The 20547-nt window shown below is 45.6% G+C and overlaps 1 protein-coding gene across 2 annotated transcripts; it reads left to right on the forward strand.

Moving 5' to 3' along the window:
• Window positions 1–5592: 5592 nt before the first annotated feature.
• Stmp1 (short transmembrane mitochondrial protein 1) lies at window positions 5593–18826 on the forward strand. 2 transcript variants are annotated; one of them, XM_038320686.1, is made up of 3 exons: window positions 5593–5732; window positions 17109–17166; window positions 18230–18826. In XM_038320686.1, exons 1-3 carry the CDS (start codon window positions 5718–5720, stop codon window positions 18337–18339), a joined length of 183 nt encoding a protein of 60 aa, XP_038176614.1. In that variant the 5' UTR covers window positions 5593–5717; the 3' UTR covers window positions 18340–18826. The 2 variants fall into 2 exon arrangements, 1 of the variants encoding a protein (XP_038176614.1); XR_005284413.2 differs by having other exon boundaries at window positions 5601–5732; window positions 17109–17162; window positions 18265–18741.
• Window positions 18827–20547: the final 1721 nt, after the last annotated feature.

Below are 20547 nucleotides of genomic sequence, written 5' to 3' on the forward strand. Positions count from 1 at the left end.
TGTATCTCATCAGTGTGGTCTGTGATCGTTTGGTGAGATGAAGGTTATTTCCCATTGGAGTAAGTAATTTGTGGGGTGATACTTTCAGACTGAATATCTGTGTCCAGGGAAACCTTTAATCATTTAATGAATCCTTTCAATTAGAATATTTTAAAAACTGCATGCCGTTTCAATTAAAAATGCTTAAAGGAGGGGTTGGAGAGATGGCTCAGAGGTTAAGAGCATTGCCTGCTCTTCCAAAGGTCCTGAGTTCAATTCCCAGCAACCACATGGTGGCTCACAACCATCTGTAATGAGGTTTGGTGCCCTCTTCTGGACTGCAGGCATATACACAGACAGAATATTGTATACATAATAAAAAAATGCTTAAAGGACAACAAATCTGGATGGATATCCAGTCTTTGATGTTATACACCTAATTTATACCTTAACTCAGTTTCAGGCTGGAGAAATGGCCCTTGCTCTACAAGCATGCCTGCTGGAGTTTGGACCCATGAACCTGCACATGGGTGCCAATAACCCCAGTGCTGTGGGGGCAGAGATAGGAAGGAGGCTTCCTGGGGCTTGCTAGCCTTTCGTTATCCTAGCTCCTGGTGGGAAGAAGCTGGCAGGTAACAAATAGTACAGGACCCGATGCCCTCCTGTGGCTTCTGCTTACACAGGCACACACCTACACAGATGCTCACAGTGAATTGTAGTGACTCATTTGCTCCAGGCCCTGTTTGAGAAAAGTATGATGGGCAGGGTTAGGCTCCCATGACCCAGGGAGCCTACTTCCTTGCTTCCCTCCCGGAAGTCACTTCTTAATGCATTGCTTCTTCCGACCCATGCTTGTTACTTCTGAGTGTATGTTCACAGGCATTCAATAGTATTACTTTGAAGAGCAATATATAGTTATCTGTTTTGGCACATTATGAAACAACTTATAAATTGCTTTTCATGCAGCGTGCTTTTTGATAGTTTTGCGTTTTTATAATTGAATGGTTACAGAATCCTGTTGTGCAAACACTCTGATTTCTGCCTTATGCTATAATGGGATCCGCAGACATTTAGGTCCCAATATTTTGTGAACTGGAGTGCTGATTATATATACATATCTTCTTGGTGAAACATATGCCATGTAAAAGGGCTTCTGCACATTATGTAACCAGAAGTGGAAATCCTGCTTGAGAGGTTAAGAGCCCTGTTTTTGCTAGACATTGCTCTTTTTCTTAGTGTTGGCCCCACTATACTCTTACCTGCAGGGTGAGAGGTCTTGTATTTTCTACACCACTGACTGTTATCAATAATGTGTGTGTCTGTGTGAGAGCGAAGATTAGTCTTAGATGTCATACGTTTTGAAACTGTGTCTAACTGGCCTGGAACCCACAGGTTTAGGCTAGGCTGGCTAGCAAACCCCAGAGTTTTCAGTCTCTCTCTCTCTCCAGCACTGGAACTCGGGTCCTCATGCTTGTGTGGCAAGCACTTTGCTGACTGAGCCGTCTCCCCAGCCCTAATTGCTGCACTTAAAAAATAAATAAAAAAAAAAACAGCCGCTGATGGATGCAAAGTGGTGTCTTGGTTGGTTTGGGTTGTGCGCATTATTATAGCTATTCTTTCTGCTTGTATGTTTAATGTTTTCCCCATTTGTTGGATGTGTTAGGGCTTCTCTTGCTCTGATGAAACACGACAGAAGGCAAGGTGGGTAGGAAATGGTTTATTTGACTCATATTTCTATATCATTTTTCATCATTGAAAGAAATTAGGACAGGAACTCAAACAGGAGGCAGGAGCTGATGCTTAGGCCATGGAGGGGTGCTGCTTACTGACTGACTTGCTCAGCTTGGCTTGCTCAGCCTGCTTTCTTATAGAATTCAGGACCACCAGCCCAGGAGTGGCACTGCCCACAATGGGCTGGGCCTTCCCCATTGATCACTGATTAAGAGAATTCCTTACTACTGAATCTTATGAAGGCATTTTCTCAATCGAGATTCCCCCCTCTCTGGTGACTAGCTTGTGTCAGTTTGACATAGAACTAGCCAGTACAACTGACCCCTTGTCTACTCGACACACAAATACATTGCTTTTCAGTTAGAACCTTTCCTTTTTCATTTAGCCCCAGGATGGAACGTTAATATTAATATTATAATATAAAACATAAATAACTTTAATGTCCAATAGTCCTTACACATTTAATTACATTAAAAACGTTAATCTCTTTAAAATATCCAATCTCTCCTTTCCCTCTCCCTTTGTTTGTCTCTCCATGTAGCCTTAGCTGTTCTGGAGCTCAATCTGTAGAGAAGACTGGCCTCGAACTTGGAGAGCCTTCTGCCTCTGACTCCTGAGTGCTGGGATTGAAGGCATGCACCACCACACCCAGTTTAAAATATCCAATCTCTTGAAAAATCCAAAATCTTTTTTAAAAGTTCAAAGTCTCTCAATTCCTGTGGGCTCCTGTAAAAATCAAACTAATCCCCCAGATTCAAGGCTGGGCAAGGCATCCCAGCATGAGGTTCCCAAAAGCCATCTCAAGCGCCAGGGACGGGTCCTGATCCCACTGCTAGGAACTCCACAAACAGACCAAGCTACACCACTGTCACCCACATGGGTGGGTCCCATGCAGGCCCCCTAGATGTCGGTCCAGAGACTTTGAACTCCTCAAGCTCAGATCGATGCAGGTATATTTTGTATTTTTTAAAAAATGTTATTTGTTTACTTACTTATTTATTTACTTTTGGTTTTTGAGATAGAGTTTCTCTCTGTAGCTCTGGTTGTCCTGGAACTTACACTGTAGACCAGGCTGGCCTCAAACTCACAGCCTACCTCTGCCTCCTGAGTGCTGGGATTAGAGGCGTGTGCCACCAAGCCCAGCTGATGCTGGTCTATTTTCAATCACTGCTAATTTCTCAGCTCCAGCTAACTAGCACCAATTGTCCCAGTAAGGGAAAGGTTTCACTTCAATGGTGCTGTCTTGTTAATCATGGATAATTTTCAGTCTCTGCTGACCAGAACCACAGCACCTTAATTCAAAATAACAAACAGCCCCGATAGAATCTTTTTTTTTTTTTTTTTTTTTTTTTTTTTTTTTGGTTTTTCGAGACAGGGTTTCTCTGTGGCCTGTCCTGGAACTAGTTCTTGTAGACCAGGCTGGCCTCGAACTCACAGAGATCTGCCTGCCTCTGCCTCCCGAGTGCTGGGATTAAAGGCGTGCACCACCACCGCCCGGCCCCGATAGAATCTTTAAACTCCCCTCTGAAACTTCACAAGCCAGGGCTCCATTGTCTGCATTGCCCTCAACATTCTTATCTTCCAAGCCATACAGAACAACTCACTGAGCACTGAAGACTCAATGGCTTTTCTTGCACAAAGTTCCCAAGTCCTTCCACAATTCTCACAACTCATCCTCGGGTCTGTCACAGCAATACCCCACCATCCTGGTACCAACTTGTCTTACTTAGGGCTTCTGTTGCTGTGATAAAACACCGTGACAAAAAGGCACGTTGGGAAGAAAAGATTTATATGGCTTATACTTCCATACAACTGTTCATCATCTAAGGAAGTCAGTGCAGGGACCCAAACAGGGCAGGAACCTGGAGTCAGGAGCTGATGCAGAGACTATGGAGGAATACTGCTTACTACACACTCCTCATGGTTTGCTCAGTCTGCTTTCTTATAAAACCCAGGACCACAAGCCCTGGGATGGCACTACCCACAGTGGGCTGGGTTCTCCTTCATCAGTTGCTTATTAAGAAAATGCCCTATAGCTGCATTTTTTTTCTTTCAAGACAGTTTTTCTGTGTTGTCCTGGCTGAACTGGAACTCATGCTGTAGACCAGGCTGGCCTCAAACTTACAGAGATCCACCTGCCTCTGCCTCCGGAGTGCTGGGATTAAAGGCATGCGCCACCACCACCAGGCATTACAGCTGGCTCTTAGGGAGGCATTTTCTCAATTGAGGCTCCTGCTGACTCTAGCTTGTGTCAAGTGGATATTAAACTAGCCACACTGGGTTATCATTTTTTAAATATTTATTTATTATGTATACAATATTCTGTCTGTGTGTATGCCTGCAGGTCAGAAGAGGGCACCAGGCCTCATTACAGATGGTTGTGAGCCACCATGTGGTTGCTGGGAATTGAACTCAGGACCTTTGGAAGAGCAGGCAATGCCCTTAACTGCTGAGCTATCTCTCCAGTCCGGTTATCATTTTTTTATGGGTAGGAAATAATTATATAGTAAATTCAGAATGACCCCCATTTTCTCTGCAGATATTTACTTAACTGGGTTATTTTTCTCAGTTTTTACACATTTTAGTATGCCAGATCTATCCATCTTTTCCTTGATGGTGTGTAATCTCTATGTTTTATCTAATTGTCTTTCTCTAACCAGATCTTTTGTCAGTTTACCAGACTTGAGTGGGGAGGAGAAGGGAGAGTGAGAGAATCAATGAAGCAGATGGATGGAGAAAAACAGAGACGGAGACAGACTTGATGGAGGGCTGGAGAGATGACTGGGGGCGGGAATTAAGAGCACTTTCCTTCCAGAATACCCAGCTTCAGTTTTCAGCAACCGTACGGTGGCTAACCACCATCCTTAACTCCAGTTCCAGGGGATCCAGTGGCCTCTTCTGACCTGAAAGGGCTCTGGGCACACACTTGGTGCACCTTCATCTATGCAGGCACAGCCATCATAAAATCAATAAATCTTAGAATATCCACGATACTTTTTCTATATCTGTGCAATGCACTCCCATTTGGCTTAAGCTAATATGATTTGTTTTCCTGGTTATTTTTCTAAGACACGATCCCGCCGTCCAGCTCCGATGGGCTTAAGAACATGCATGCAGTGCCTAGCATGCTGACCCTGAACTTGCCTCAAGCTCTCTGCTTTGACTCCTCCTCAGTGCTGGGGTTATAGGCATGCGCCACTAGAGCCAGCTACAGATTGGTTTTTCTGTTATCTGAAAGCAGAGTTTCACTTAGGCAGATGAAGCTGAGTTTGAAGACTGAGAGCGAACTGCGAAGGGTGCACTCCTTGTGTTTTTGTATGAAGGAGGCGACCAGCAGTAAACAGGGCCAGAGCGGATGGACTGGGAAGAGGGCTCCTATCGCGCATGTCCACATACGTGATCGCTGATGCAAGTTCCACTTAGGCCTTTAGTGAACTTCAGATAGATTAGGCAGTTGCTGGTGGCTGCCAGCAATCACTACTGGCAGAGCTGTGCCAGACTCCGAAGGTCTCTCTCCGTCCTCTCTCTGCGCTGAATTAGGCAGCACAGCAAGCACATCTGTGGGCTTTTGAAAAATGGGCCCTTTCCCCCTTTCCGTCTGAGAGTCCACTGTAGGGGCGACTAGCGTGATTCTCTGCAAAGAGTCAGCTGCTCACCTGGCATGGGACCCGCCACCTCACCCTCATCCTGGTTGAGTAGGCCAGGAAACCCCAAGTCCGACTGTGTTAGCACAATTGCCAGCGCAATTAAAAGAACTTAAATTCCTGGGCCTCAGTTTTACAGAGGCCTTGGTTCTCACACTAGGATTGCACCTCTCCCCTCTGCTTCCCGCGATGACTGTCAGGGGGCGCTGCGGCACCGCAAGTCGTTTCCGGGCATGGAGAGGGTGGGGCGGGGCGTAAACCGGAACCTGCCGGCGGGTTCCGCCCTCGCGCTGGGGAGGAGTCCGGGAGCAGAGCTGGAGCCGAAACCCCTTTCACACCCTCCTCGCCCTCCCTACCGACATCATGCTCCAGTTCCTGGTGAGTGGAGCCTCCGAGGATCGGTCGCCTCGTCCTCTCGGGGGTCCTGGGTCGGCGGTGCACGGCTCTGAAGTTGGGGCTCGAGCCGATGGCCGCCCCTCGGGGTGGCTCGCGCGGCTCTCCTCCTGCCTTCTCCCAAGTCCTTTGAGCCTTTGCGTGGGTTTCTAATCCGTCATTCACGTTATGAAAACTTTGAGGTGTCGGGGAGATTGATGCGTTTTCAAAGCCACTTGCTGTGAGCTCATTGCGTAATCCTAGTTAGTAAAAGTTTGGTCAGAGAGGTCTTTAATGATTTGTCTCCTGCCTCCCTCTCCCCCTCCTCCTTCCGATCCCCATTTCATACTCGGCCTGATAGTTGGCAGTTTTGAGGCCCTAAGAGTGCCTATCACAAGTCATGTATTAGTCAGCCACCTCACGAGGCTGGAGCGAGAGACTCGCGGAGCCCTCTTCAGACCTTGACAGTTTGCACGCTTTGAGGAATGAGGCAGATTGACCCACACGTAGCTCTTAATAGAATTCCCCTTTTTGGGGAGGGGAGTGTAAAATGAAAATCAAAAAACAAGTTATCCCAGTTCTCCGTTTTGAATTAGCACGTTTCCTGGCAAACATCAGGTCTTTCAAAAATTGCCTATTGAGGATTGCAGGAGAAGTTGCCAGTCCAGTTTTCACATGCAAGTTTTCCAACTTGGTGTTGCATCCTCTAATTCTAATAAAGCAGATGTCCTCTCTCTTTCCCATGGTCAGTGGCCCCCTCGTGCTCAGGGAAGGAGTTGCTCTTAATCCAGTTAGCCCAAACCGGATTGTTGACATACTGGTCCACAGACAAGCCTGTGCCTCTCATGCCTCTGGGGGTTTCTCCAGTGTCCTAACTGCGTTAGCTTAGGAGCTAGGATTCATTAACTGTCGTTTACTTGTTAGGAATCACTTTAAAAAACAGTATCAGCCAACTAGTGTAAGATGATATGACCGGCCCTTCCATTGCATCTGATGCTCCTTGATAATTAGGGAGAACTAATTCAATTTCCACCACATTTTACGGGCTTTTGCTGAATGGGTGGTGTATTTGGTGTGGGACTAAACTGCTCTGTGCTAACGTAGGTTTTGATTTGGGAATTCAAAGTTTTCAACATTTAAGGAGAGATGTTGAAGCCAACCATTAGATACTTAGCACAGGTGTAACTGGGCACCCAGTCATTGGTATTCTCTTGCCCTGGGTCTGTCTCCCCTTCATTGCTTCTGAAAAATGATGGGCAGAGGGTGGAATCCACTTTTATGTTGTAGACTTGGTCAAACACTGTTGACGTCTGCAGATCTTGGTCTTTACGTTAACCCTTTCATCTAGGAAACCCCGGCCATCATGGCCTAGTGCTTAAGAGTTTAGATCCCATCACAGGGGAGTGGTGGCGCTCACCTTTAGTCCCAGGACTCGAAAGGCAAAGTCAGGTGGATCTCTGAGTTCAAGGCCAGCCTGGTCCACACAGAGAAACCCTGTCTTGGGGGAAAAAAAAGTTTAGACTTCAGAATCACACTTGAATTTGTACCCTATTCTTGTTACTCTTAAGCGGTGGGGGTTGGGCAAATCATTTAAATTTTCTGTGGTTCACTTTGCGCTTTTTGAGATTTCAAAAGGAGCCAACACACAAACACTTTAACGATGACACTTACTAAAGATAGAGATACTGCCCCTTCTCTTGTGTAAGGTATCAGAAATGGGAATTAGGAGAGGGTTGGGTGTCAAGGACCGATCCCAGTCTCAGTTTGTGACCCGTCGCGGCACACTTTGTAACCCTCTGAAATGTGTCCTCGATTTGCCTAGGGGGCTATCGAAAAACTTGTGTATTTGATTGTGTTGCTTGCGTGTCCGCTTCCCTTTGGGTTAAAACGGGCACTCATCATCCCTCTTTCCACACTTCATTCACACCTTGCCCCCAGCTTGGCTGTAGTTATTTCAGGGAACACTTAGATGGGCGGTCGACTGGGAGCCCTGCGGTGGCTGCTCATGGCGCCTGTGGTCCTGCTACAGCGTCTATCCCTTGTATGCGGCTCACAGCACCTGTGGTCCTGCTACAGCGTCTATCCCTCGGATGCGGCTCACGGCGCCTGTGGTCCTGCTACGGTGTCTGTCCCTCCTATGCGGCTCACGGCGCCTGTGGTCCTGCTACGGCGTCTATCCCTCGTATGCGGCTCACGGCGCCTGTGGTCCTGCTACGGCGTCTATCCCTCGTATGCGGCTCACGGCGCCTGTGGTCCTGCTACGGCGTCTATCCCTCGTATGCGGCTCACAGCACCTGTGAGCCCCAGCAGCCATTCACTCACATCTTCCTCACCTGTCCTCTCAGCTTTGGGGCCTGTGTACTGTACTGCCTGGGTTCTGTCGTGTTAAAACTCAGAATTGCAGAGTGAGGGGGACTGGCCACTGTTCGGAGAGTGGACGTATCTGGGTGCAGCAGATGGGCCACTCCCTGCCTCTCTAATCTTTCCTGTTTCTCCCGGCTGCCTCCCTCTGCTCTGGGTTGCTGTGGACGGCTCAAAGCTGTGCTCTCTCCATTACCCTCAGGGAATGCGTTCTTTATCAAGCTGTCACCTTTCCCGTAGTCACTGACAGCTTCCTTGACTACCTTGAGGACTTTTCTGTGTGTTCCAGATCCTTCTGTCAACTGTCAGCTTCTCTTCTTCGCCTTTCTCTCAGACCCTACTCATCTGGATTGACTGTTCCTTCCTGCGTTCCCAATCCTGTCCCCACATTTAACTCCCATGTTTGAAACATTGACATAATCTTTGATTTTTTTCTTTTATTCATTTTAGTCATTAAAACTATTTCATTGTTGGTATCATATGCTTGGCGTGTATTCACTTGTTTATGTAATCTTTTCTTAAAGTCATGTGATATAGTAGGTGCATCTTCCGTACAGTAAATTTCTTTCTTAAATCACATCTGTCTGTCTGTCTGTCTGTCTGTCTGTCTCTGCATATACGTCTCCATCTGTCTCTACACATGTCTCTACTGTGGGGCGTGCACATGAAGAGGTCAGAGGACAGCTTTCAGTTGTTTCTTCCTCCCCCATATGGGTTCTGGGGATTGAACTCAGGTTGCCAGGCTTGGTGGCAAGAGCGTTTTACCCGCGGAGCCATTTTCCAGGCCAGACCTGCTGTGTAGTCTTGCCCAGGATCTTTCATTGCTCCGTGCTTCAGTTTTCCCAGCGTAGATTTGGGCAATAACAGTTTTATAAGGTTGTAAGAGTTAATGAAAGAGGCAGGTGCTTCCTCTCACGTGGGCCGTAAGGTCTGCGTGCTGACCAGCGAAGCTTGCGTCTTTCAGCAGTGCCGCCCGGTGAGTTGTCGCCACTAGGCTGGCTGCTGTGGACTCCAGGTTGTGAGCGAGTCGGGCTCTCCAGCCTGACCGACATGCTGCTGCTTCTCCTCCCTCACTGCTAAGGGATTTAGTGTGGGGACATACAAGGGTCTTAGTCAACACTTAGTGAGGAAGACAGTTACAGTCAGTTCTCCATATTGTTGGGCCCATCTGTGGTTGGGAAACACTAGGAAATAATCGCGTATGCATTGCATGTGTACCATTTTGTGTACCATTTTTCCTTGTAGTTCCTAAGCAGTACAGTGGGGTGGACTGTCTGTGGCCTTACATGGCAGTAGGCACTGAGTAGTCTAGAGGGTTAGAGTGTGGGAGCGTGGGGGGGGGGGTTCTGTGCAGTTGAATAACCAGCTTGAACAGCTACAGATGTTAGTGTGGGGGGTGCCCTGGAATGGGTCCCCTCATTAATTTTAGGTCTTCCCTTTTCACTTCAATATTACTTTTGGTTATAAGATAGTTGCACCAGCTTCTTTGAGAGCCGGGAGACCAGTACACCCTTCCCAGAGGATTTTCATGAGCCCCTGTTGAATGTTGGCATACTTAAGGAGTTAATGATTTTTCTAATTTTGTTTTTCTTTTTTTCATTTATAATCTAAGCAGTATTACTGAATATAAAACATAGCTTACTTCTTTTGGTTTTCCAAGACAGTCTTTCTCTGTATAGCCCTTACTGTCCCGGAGCTCCCTCTGTAGACCAGGCTGGCTTCCGACTCACAGAGATCTGCTTGCCTCTGCCTGCTGAATGCTGGAACTAAAGACATGTGCCACCGCACCCAGCCATAGCTCACCTCTTAAGAAAATGCTTTTCTAGGAAGCACAGAAGGGTTTTAGTTTTTATCCCTAGCAGGGTTTTGTTTTGATGCATAGAATATGGATATTTTCACTGCTTGAAGCAGCCGCTAAACTTCTTGTGATAGTCTTCACATCAGGTTAGAACAGTAAGACACAGAAATGGTGGTATGGGTACATGCCTCCTTGGAAGGCCTTCTCATGTCTTCTTTTTTAAGAGTCATGTTCCCAGGGCTAGAGAGACACCTTGGCTGTAGAGCACTGGCTGCTCTTCCAGAGGGTATGCATTTGATTTGCTGCACACACACAGAGTGGTTCTCATCATCACTACCTCCTTGTAATTTTGACCTCTGTGGGCACCGCTGAAAGTGGTATACATTATAAATGTATGCAGAACACCCATTCAGATAAAAATAAATAACCTTAACATTTAAATACTGTTATCAACTTAACTTTTTATTAATTCTAGTTAGTTAATGTATAGTTTTGAGGTATAGATGTTTTCTCCGTAGACCAAATATTTTTAGGCTTCCTTTCCAATGCTAGTGTGTAGCTATATTTGCTTATTTTTTTAAAAAAAATTTTTATTATTTTAAGTGTGTGTGTTTTGTGTGTGCGTGTAGAGGTATTAGATTCCCTGGTGAGTTATAGGCAGTTGTGAGCTGCCTGATTGCTAGGAACTGAACTCTCATCCTCTGCAACAATAGGTACGTGCTCTGAGCCACTGAACCTTCTTTTTAGTTCCTTAAACCCTTGTCAGTAACTGTGGGCTTGGCTATGTTATTTTTGAAAATATAATTTGGTGAGTCATAGTTTGGATTTGTCAGCCACTTTGGGCTCGTGCCAGGAGCCCTCCCCAGATAAATGCTGTAGCTTCCTTTGCTGACCTCCAGACACAACAGCTTCTGAAGGGAGAGCTTGAGCAAATGGCAGACGCCTCTGATCGGCAGACGCCTCTGATTTGGAAGAGTCTTTGTTCTTTTTACACTCGGTGCGATAAAGTATTGTTGGCCGATCAGTTCATGTGTTTAAAAAGAAAGTACATTGAGAATATTTTTAGATTTCTTATGTGCAGGCTGTACCGTTTATCTGACTGGCTTTCCTTTGCTTCTCTGGCATTTCATTCTTCCTAACAAAGTCCAGTGTGGAAGCCATGAAGTTGTCTTTGGTTTCTTCCATTTCATCCCAGGTAGCTGACATTATTTCACCAAATTTTAGTACTTGCGCTTTCTCTCTCTCTCTCTCTCTCTCTCTCTCTCTCTCTCTCCGTCCTACTCTCCAATCAGGTTCGTCCGTCAGTCTTCCTTAGTCTCTCGATCCTCATCCCTCCTCCTCTCTTCTCTGTTTTGTTTTATGGCTTTGAGACAAAAATTCCCATCTAATGTCCGTAATTTGGAGGTTTTAGTGTGCCCAGAGATTGTGTAGCCATCATCTGTCTTGTTTTATATAGAAACAGAGCTGTATCATGTTAGGATTCATTTCTCACCCCCTCTCCACCCAGACAGTCACTGGTCTATCTCCTGTCACCGTGCTCTCGGGTGTCCTGCTGTTGGGGCCGTCACGGAGATCCTGTAGCTGGTTCTGCAGGACCTGCCCCTTCATGTGCTCTAGCTGCTCATAGATGCTGCTAGCATCATAGCAGCTCATAGGTGGGGTAGGTGTTGGGGTGGCCCTGGGTCTGGGCTTGGGTGGGTGGCTGAGCTGCTCAAACCTGGGTCGCTGCTGAACCTTCCCTCCCCCAGTGGAGCTTCCTGCATTCCAGTCCTACTGGCCCACACTGCTGCTGTGGCCAGCTCTCCCATGTGGTAGCCTGTGAGGGGTAGGGCTAACCCTTCATGACCCGTGAAGGTCTGGGCCAGCTCAGCACGATGCTACATAGCTTCGGGCAGTAGCCCAGACCACAGACATCTGAATGGCCTTTGGTGGTAATGCGGGCCTCAGACCATCCCAGACGTGGTCCCCAGCAGCAACCCAGGTCCGGACATCACCATGGACTCAGGTGGCAGCACAGGTCACTCAGATCAGTATGGCCCCTGGTGGCAGCCCAGACTGCAGACATCATCCGCATGACCTTTGGTGTTAACACTGGCCACAGGCATCAACACAGACCCTGGCTGCAGTAGGACCGTGGCTTCGGGTGGCAGCATGGGCCACAGACTTCAACACAGGCTGCAGTAGGGCTGTGGACCTAGGCATGGCCCTCAGCAGCAGCCTGGCGAACACCACGTGGCCTCAGTGGCTGCGCAGGCCCCACTTTATCTGCCTGCTCCATTTCCACAGCACGTATCTCTCCACAGTGTTCTCTTTCCCATCTCCACCACATTGGTTCAGTGAATGGCACCTGCTGTTCTGTGCTGCGGGGTGGGGGCTGCGTGTCCTCTGCTTTTGCTTTTGTTTTTAATAAAGTTATCTTAGTGGGTGTGTCATGGTTCTTCATGGTTTTAATTTGCTTTTCCTCAACAGCTAACTGGTATCAGACATCTCATGGGCTTGTTGACTATGTGCTTTCTTTGGAGAAAGCCACTCAAAGCTTTTGCCCACTTTTTTAAATTGAATTATGTTTCTCCGTCATTTAACTGTGAAAGATCTTTATTTTAGATACAAATGCTAACAGATATATGATTTATTTGCAAATCTATTCTGTAGTTCGTGCTTTCTTTTTGATGGTATTATTTGAAAGGCAGACATTTAAAATTATTTATTTTGTGTGTAGTGTTTGTATACATGAATATATACAGGTCTGCTTGCCTATACATGTAAGAGCCAGAGGTCACATTTAGATTTTACTTTTCCTGCCTGTTGACAGCTGCTGACCAACATGCATGTTTTCCTGACCCTCCTGATTTCCCCCATCATTTCTCTGACAGGGTGACCCCTCTCAGATTGTGCTGTGTGCATACTGTGTTTGAAATGTCTTATTGTCAGTGTCAGAATCTGGTAGTATTCTGAAGCTGGAACAGGGTGTTGTTTATAGAGGCCCATGGGTTTTGTTTTGTTTTGTGTTTTAAAATAACTGTTCCCTTCTCTTGTGCTCCAGTGCTTGGTGATGTTGCCAAGATAGAGCCACACTAGATAGCCTGTGTTTATTTTGAGACATACATAGTAAGAACCAAGAATTTTAAGTCTGAGCTGGAACAATTCAGTATTAGGCTATTTTAAGAGTCCAGGAGGCTCAGCAAAGCTGGAGCAGGCTGAGTGGCTCACCTGAAGGCACAGATGGCTCAGACAACCAGAGTTCTAGTGCTGTCGTGTCTTGACATCTTCTCGGCCCCATTTTCCTGTCGTTAGATATTAGGATTAGTATCCTCAAGGGATTTATTTTTAAATTTTTACTCTTTTAAATTTTATCTCCAATTTAACGATCTTTCTGGTTTTCAAGAACTTATGGTTTGAATCTACTAGAGTGAAAAAAAAGTAATTCTGCTTCTTGGTGCCTCGTTAGTAATGATTTTTAAAAAGCATCAGAAAATGGTCAACGATTAGAAACTAGATAGCCTCGTTTATGTTTCTTGCTAACAACAAACCAATTTAAAATTGCCCTTAGAATTTAAAGGTTAAGTAGAGGAGAGACCCAGTTGTGGTTTTCCCCTGCAGGGTTTATTTTACTGTTTTTATTGGAGGTGGCAGTGTGTACACTGAGGTGTGGGTGCCCGCAGAAGGCAGAATGAGGTTGGTTCCCGAGAGCTGGACTCAGTTGTGAGCTGCCTAACACCAGTGATGGGAACTGAACTCTGGTCCTCTGCAGGAGTGGTGGTATGTGCTCTCAGCTGCTGAGCCATCTCTCCAGGACCCCATCTGTATCAGTGTCTCTCTGCATCTGGGTAGAGATTAGACAGGTACCGCGTGTGTGATTGATGATGTAATAAGTGCCGTCTGGCTTCTGTTTTGACTTCTCTGTTGAGATGGAGCAGAAGCAACACTGTTTAAACAAATGATGGGGGAAAGACAGATGCCACTTTGAATGCATTAAGTTAGAAATCAGCCTGCAGTTGGGAACTCTGAAGTAAAAAGTCACTGGGAAAAACAGAATTACCATCATTAAAATGCAAGAGCTGAGAAACTTTCTCATTTGTGTATAGAGAGTACTCTGAGTTCTCAGGAAAATACTCACCCAGTGGGATAAGCATTTCCAGTTCTCTAAAAGTTGTTCTTGTCCCTTTTGTCATTGAGTGGGAGCCACGTTCCCCACAGACTGGTAGTGTCCTGTCCGCTAGTCCCCACCCTCGGCATTGTGCTCTGCTCAGCCATGTGTCAGAGTCTCCAGTTCTTTCTGCCCTTGTGATCTGAGTTTCCGAGTAACTCAAGTTGTCCTGTGCTGCTTTTGTGAATAACCCTGAGCAGGCCACTATCGTTCTTTTGAAATATGGAGACACTCAACTCTAAGAGTCCCCTTATTTTCATTCTATTCTATTCTATTCTATTCTATTCTATTCTATTCTATTCTATTATTTTATTTTATTTTATTGATCTATACATTTTTCTCTGCTCCCCTCCCTGCCTCTCCTCTCCCCTTCAACCCTCTCCCACGGTCCCCATGCTCCCAATTCACTCAGGAGATCGTGACTTTTTCTACTACCCATGTAGATTAGATCTATGAATGTCTCTCTTAGGGTCCTCATTGTTGTCTAGATTCTCTGGGATTGTGATTTATAGGCTGGTTTTCTTTGCTTTATGTTTAAAAACTACTTATGAGTGAGTACATGTGATATTTGTCTTTCCTGTCTGGGTTACCTTACTCAATATGATGTTTTCTAGCTCCATCCATTTGCCTGCAAGTTTCAAGATGTCATTATTTTTTTCTGCTGTGTAGTACTCCATTGTGTAAATGTACCACATTTTCCTTATCCATTCTTTGGTCAAGGGGCATTTAGGTTGTTTCCAGGTTCTGGCTATGACAAACAATGCTGCTATGAACATAGTTGAGCCTCAGCTATTAAAAACTGCAGGGGGTGCTCTTCTGATTACTATTGTTCTTCCTGGGGATGTGAGCAGACTGAAACTGGACATTGGATAAAACAACATGGAGATATAATGATCTCCAGGGTCTCCCAGGTACCCCTGTCCTGGAACCCCCTATATGGAAGATGCACTTGATTTAGATGTAACCCTCTGATACTAAGGTTTACAGATCAGGGAAAGAAGAGGGGACCTATCCTGGTTATCTGGGAAGATGTGGGGATTAAGGCTATTCCAAAAGGGATATGATCAAGGCCTTATCTTCATGCTTTGAATGGAGATACTTCTGAGAACCCTCCTCGGATGCTGGGGCCTGCTTCCAAGCTAATGCCCATGGGGAACATGCCTGTGTATACCTCATCTTTACATACCTCAACCTCGCCCCCATCATCTACCCCTAAGGTATCCTTCACCAGTCCACCTAGGGATGCAGGGGATTAGAAGCCTCACCTTATTTGATGGTGACCATTAAGATGCCTTTATGGCTTTAAACCTTATTCACCCTGAAGCCACTGAGGCCTGTTGGGTTTCGTTACAGCCACTGGCCCCCTACTTTGAAACCTTTGGGGTAAATGGCTCCTATGAAATACTAGATACAGATGGGAAAACCCCGAAATGGAGATGTCGGATTGACTATCCCCCTTTGGCAGATGTCAAATGCAGCTTGTGCCTCATACACCAAACACCCTCTTCTTAATCTCACTTGTGATGTGGCTATTGGGTCTATAGCTTCGTGGAGGGTGCCCAAAGGTCATGGGTATTTTTGGATATGCCAAGAGATGGGGGTTACTCCCTGCCTGTCTGAACCACTGATCGTTCAGCATAATGATACTTATCTGCTTGTATTAATTTTCCCTTATGTGCTTTTCCAGATGCAAGAAAAATTCCTAGCCCAAAGGCATAAGAGAGAGCCCCTAATGGTCTTGGCTGTCACCGCATTGATAGGGCTAAGGGTGGCGGGGACTGCCCTGGGCACCTCATCCCTAGTGATTTTACAACAAGAAATGGGAATAATTCGCTCACAATTGACAGTGATCTTAGAAAAAACAGAGACTGCATTACGCTATTTACAAAAGTCTTTGGATTGCTTAGCAAGGGTAACCTTACAAAATAGGAGAGGCTTGGACTTGCTGCTTATGGAACAGGGAGGAATTGGCAGGGCACTTGGGGGAGGAATGTCGCTTCTATGTGGACTCTCCAGGATAGTTACAAGAACCCTAAATGAGTTAAGAAAAGATAGATTCATTTAAGTCAAGCTCCCCCCCCCCCCCCATGAGACCTGGTCCTCATGTCTTACCACACTCATCTCTTCCCTAATTGGGCCAATGGCTATTTGTTTATTGATCTGTCTTTTTGGTCCATGTGTTCTCCATAGGCTAAAACAAGCATTCCAAAGACAGATAACAACAGGTACAGCTCATGGCCCTTCGAGTACCTAATGATAGACTCAATACATCTCACCCCATGGATGAACTCTCAATTTGAGGGTATCTAGGCTGAAACTCCGGATAGGGGTGGCCCTGATCTGTATCCTATCTAGCTTGGTGACTGAGGTAGGGGGGTGGGATATAAAACAAAAAGGGGGAGATGTTGGGCCAAAATTATCTCAGGACCTGTACCTTGAGGCCAGTAGGACAGAAAAAAGCCTGGCTTGAGTTTGAAGGATAGTCAAAGCTACCCAGTGGGGACGAGACAGCAAAATCTAGGTAGACGGCCCTCCAACCAGAGGGAGGGCTTGGCTTTCTCTCATGGGCTGGAGGTACCTCCACATCACACAATGTCACATAACCTATATAAGCTGATGCTCACAGTAATAAACTGAGTTCCTGCTTTGACTTGACTCCCTGTTGCATCTGATTGTTGATTGTCCTGCATCGTGGGGCTGCGGAATAGGCAGATAGCACACTCACCTTTCCTTGGGTAATAAGGCTAAGGAGGCCTGGGCAGGACCCAAGTGGCATTCGGTAACAGAATCAGAACCTTGCCTGGGTTTCTAGACCTCCATTCAGGACTTTATGAAGGCGTCTAGGAGATAAGGAAACTTATTCATAGCCACCATTTATTCTGTTCTGGGCTTTTTAACTTTGGTGCTTCATAGAGAAAAGATGTGACTTCTGTGTTCATAGTATGCAACCCTGCAACAAGCACCTGAGCATCCACTTGCCATGCATCTTGGGGAGATATAGCCCATGTGTTGGCATTGGTCGCAGACTCACGATGGATTTTGTCTGCAGTATAACTCTCCTGTTCTGTTGTTTCAGCTTGGATTTACTTTGGGCAACGTGGTTGGAATGTATCTGGCTCAGAATTATGACGTAAGTAGCCATATTCACATCTTTCTTGCTCCCTGTTTCATACCTGTTTCTTGTACCTGTTTCATAGTTATTTTTCTCTCTCAAGGTGGAATTTGCCTAGTAGCATAAATTAGGTCCATAAGAATGAATCCTTAATTTTATAGAAAGTTTTTCTGTTTTTTTTTGAAAAAAGTAATTGAGCTCACAGATGCATGTATGTCCCGTATCATCACAAGAGCATAGTAGATGTGGGTTTATTGGAGTACGGCTCATGTAAGGAAGGCAGTTTGATGGAATAGGGAGTGACATCAGCCTTCCTGTAGGGATGAGGGGTGGAAAACTGGGTGTCACAACTGGATGGGAATCCTGAAAAAACAAAACAAAAAAAAAGACAAGGGGTTGTATTTTCTTCTGTACTAAAGATCTTAGAGTGACAGAAGGGTTCCTATTTCTAGTTCTCTAGTCAGGGACTGTAGACGAGGCTACTTGTTCGTTCCCGGCCGCCCAGACCTGAAATAATCACACAAACTGTATTAATTAAAACACCGCTTGGCCTATTAGCTTAAGTGTATTTCTAGCTAGCTCTTACATCTTAAATTAACTCGTTTCTATTATTTTATATTTTACCACAAGGCTCATGGTTTACCGGTACTAGTATGTGGGCATCTTTCTCTCGGGCAGCTACATGGCATCTCTCTGACTCTGCCTTCTTTCCTCCTTTATCTGCTTGGAATTCCCGCCTTGCTCTAGTCTGCTAAGCCACTGGCTGAAACAGCTTTATTCATTAACCAATAAAAGCAACACATATGCAGAAGGACTTCCCACACCAAGGGACTTTATTACTTTATCATTTGTTGCATATAGACGTCTATCTTTTAGTTGCTACTGGGTTGAAGGGCTGAGTGTGTATCCAAAGGGAGAAGGTGGGCCTGGCTTTCAGGGAGGGAACATAAACTTAACACTGATAGCTTTTGTATGCAGGTATGAAGCAAAGAAATACCATTATTGAGCCAGTCTCCTCCAGGGAAGCCTAAATCTTACAAAGCCATTATTTAAAGAAGAGATGTGAAGGAATATTGGTTAGGTAGATGCTAAATTAAATGCTCCCTGTTTTCTTATTAAGATGCCAAACCTGGCCAAAAAACTTGAAGAGATTAAAAAGGACCTGGAAGCCAAGAAGAAACCCCCTAGTTCCTGATGCCTGCCCAGCACTGCGCTCTGGACCCAAGTTCCCTCCCGAGGGGCCTGCCTCCTTTATAGCCGTATCCCAAAGCTGTGTTCCTCCTCAGCCTCAGACCTTGCCTGTTGCCTTAGAACCAACATGGGGCCAGAAGTCAAGGTTACCAGCAGCTTCCCTTCTTCCTGTAACTTCCGTCCAGCTGCTTCTGAGTCCTAAGACTGGAATATGGTGCTAGGTTAGCAATCACAATCTTTATTAGTGCTTGCCCACCTGTCCTCTGGAGCTACCACCTGTTGTCAAGAGAAGGATGAATGGATTTGGATAGCTGATGTCACCGTCTAGCAGTTACAATAGGAGTGTGTTACATGTTTGTTACTAAATTCTGTTGTCAAAGTAATTAAAATCAATACGTTCAAGCCAGTTTCTGGTGAATTATCCATTTATTTTGTTATCAAGGAGCTCCATGATTGATAATTTAACCAATAAATCATTTGCTGGTCATTAACCAAGAAACTGAATTCTGTAAGAACTTGGAAATTTTAAAACATGCAACCTTACTGTTGTCTGAGTAGAGTTAAGTCTATTTAATGATGTGTTTGCTCTGACTCTGCCGTCAAAAGACCCATTCGACATTGTACGACAGGTGGGTAAGTGAGAAGCTGTTGGTAAAGGACTGTTAATTTTTTAAATTATGTATTGACTTTATAGCGATTCCCTCACAGAGAAGTGAGGTCCGGATGTGTGATAAAATGGGGAAATTCTGCATGGTCCGAGTATGGTATAGAATGAGACCGTGGCGCAGCTGGAGCTCCCTTGCCCCCATCAGAATGGATCTCAAGCATCGTCGTCATTTTTTTTTAAACAGTCTCCCTGTGTTACCCAGGGTGGTCTTGAACTCCTGAGCTCAAGCAGTCCTCCTGCCTTAACCTCCAGGTGCTGGGACTCCAGGTGTGCACCACGGTGTCTGGCCTAGTCCATAACTTTTTAAGGAAAGAATATTCTAACAGGTAACTAACTTTCCCCCAGGAGATGATATGAAAGTGATTTCCCGCGAAGGCTCTTTCCAGAGTCCTTCTTGTTCCCAGGTACAGTTCCTCAGGCGATCCCCATTGTCTGTTTCCTGGGTGCCCTCGAGAGCGTGTCTAAGCACATTGTGGCTTTGATTTTTCTTTTCTTTTACACGATACTCCTTGCCTTTCGGCTCTTCCTTCCTTTTTGTTTTTGTTTGTTTGACACACAATGTCAAGGCCGTGCTTTATATGTCAGGGATGACTTTGAACTTCTGATCCTCCAGCCTCTGCCTCCCAGGTGCAAGGATTATAGATGTATACCACCATGCCCGGCTGCTCTTTTTAAAGTTCTTTTCTCTTTTTCTTTTATTTTACTGGTTTGCTTTTCTGAGACAGGGTCTCACTATGTAGCCATGGCTCTCCTATAACTAACTTTGTAGACCAGTCTGGTCTCAGACTCACAGAGATCCTCCTGCTTCTGCCTCCCGAGTGCTGGGATTAAAGGTGTGTGCCACTCTGCCTGACTTGCTTTTTTATTCTTAGTGGAATGCATTCCATGTCAGTATGTTAAGAACAAGGGACCTAACCCCTCTGTTCGTTATGTAAGATTCAATTGAATGGATATTTCACAATTGAATGTGCTACTGGTGAATGTTTAGATTGTTCTTTTGCTGTCGTCGTGATAGCAACGAACCTGCTGGCCATATCCAACCAGAGTATAGCTGTAAGACAGAGCCCTAAAAGTCGAGTTTGCATAAAGATAGTGTCTTGCTTCAGAGGGCTCGTTGGGCAGCTTCTCTGACAGTGCTTTTCTGAAGATATCCTAGTGGACAGCAGGTGCAAGGATTACTTAAGGGATATCTGTTTTCAGAAAGAGGTGACACTGACCCCACATGGGAGTCAGAACAGGGAGCTCCTCCTGGGAGATGCATTGTATCCCTGTAAAAGTCATCCTTTGATGGGAGACAGGGGAAGAACAAATCACTGTTTGACTTCTCCCCAGCAGTGGGGAGTGGGCAAGTGGTGTTTTCTTCTGAAACTTTGTAACACCTACCTCCTGAGGGTTTCATGGGAAACAGTTGAGATGATGTATGTGCTCTGTTGTACTGTGCTTTGCAGACTATCCAATAAATAGCAGATATTAGTTGAAACACGCTGCTTTGGGCAACACTACTTTTGTGTTTCTGCACTCACTTTCGAACAGGTTCGTGAGTCA

The sequence above is a fragment of the Arvicola amphibius genome, chromosome 2 (assembly GCF_903992535.2).
Source record: "Arvicola amphibius chromosome 2, mArvAmp1.2, whole genome shotgun sequence".
Taxonomy (NCBI): Eukaryota; Metazoa; Chordata; class Mammalia; order Rodentia; family Cricetidae; genus Arvicola; species Arvicola amphibius.

What these genes read in the sequence shown, in the direction of transcription:
- Stmp1 (XM_038320686.1), top strand. An exon ending in GGCTCAGAATTATGACGTAA is followed by an intron (nt 17,167 to 18,229) that starts GTAGCCATATTC and finishes TTGGTTAGGTAG; the next exon opens with ATGCTAAATTAAATGCTCCC.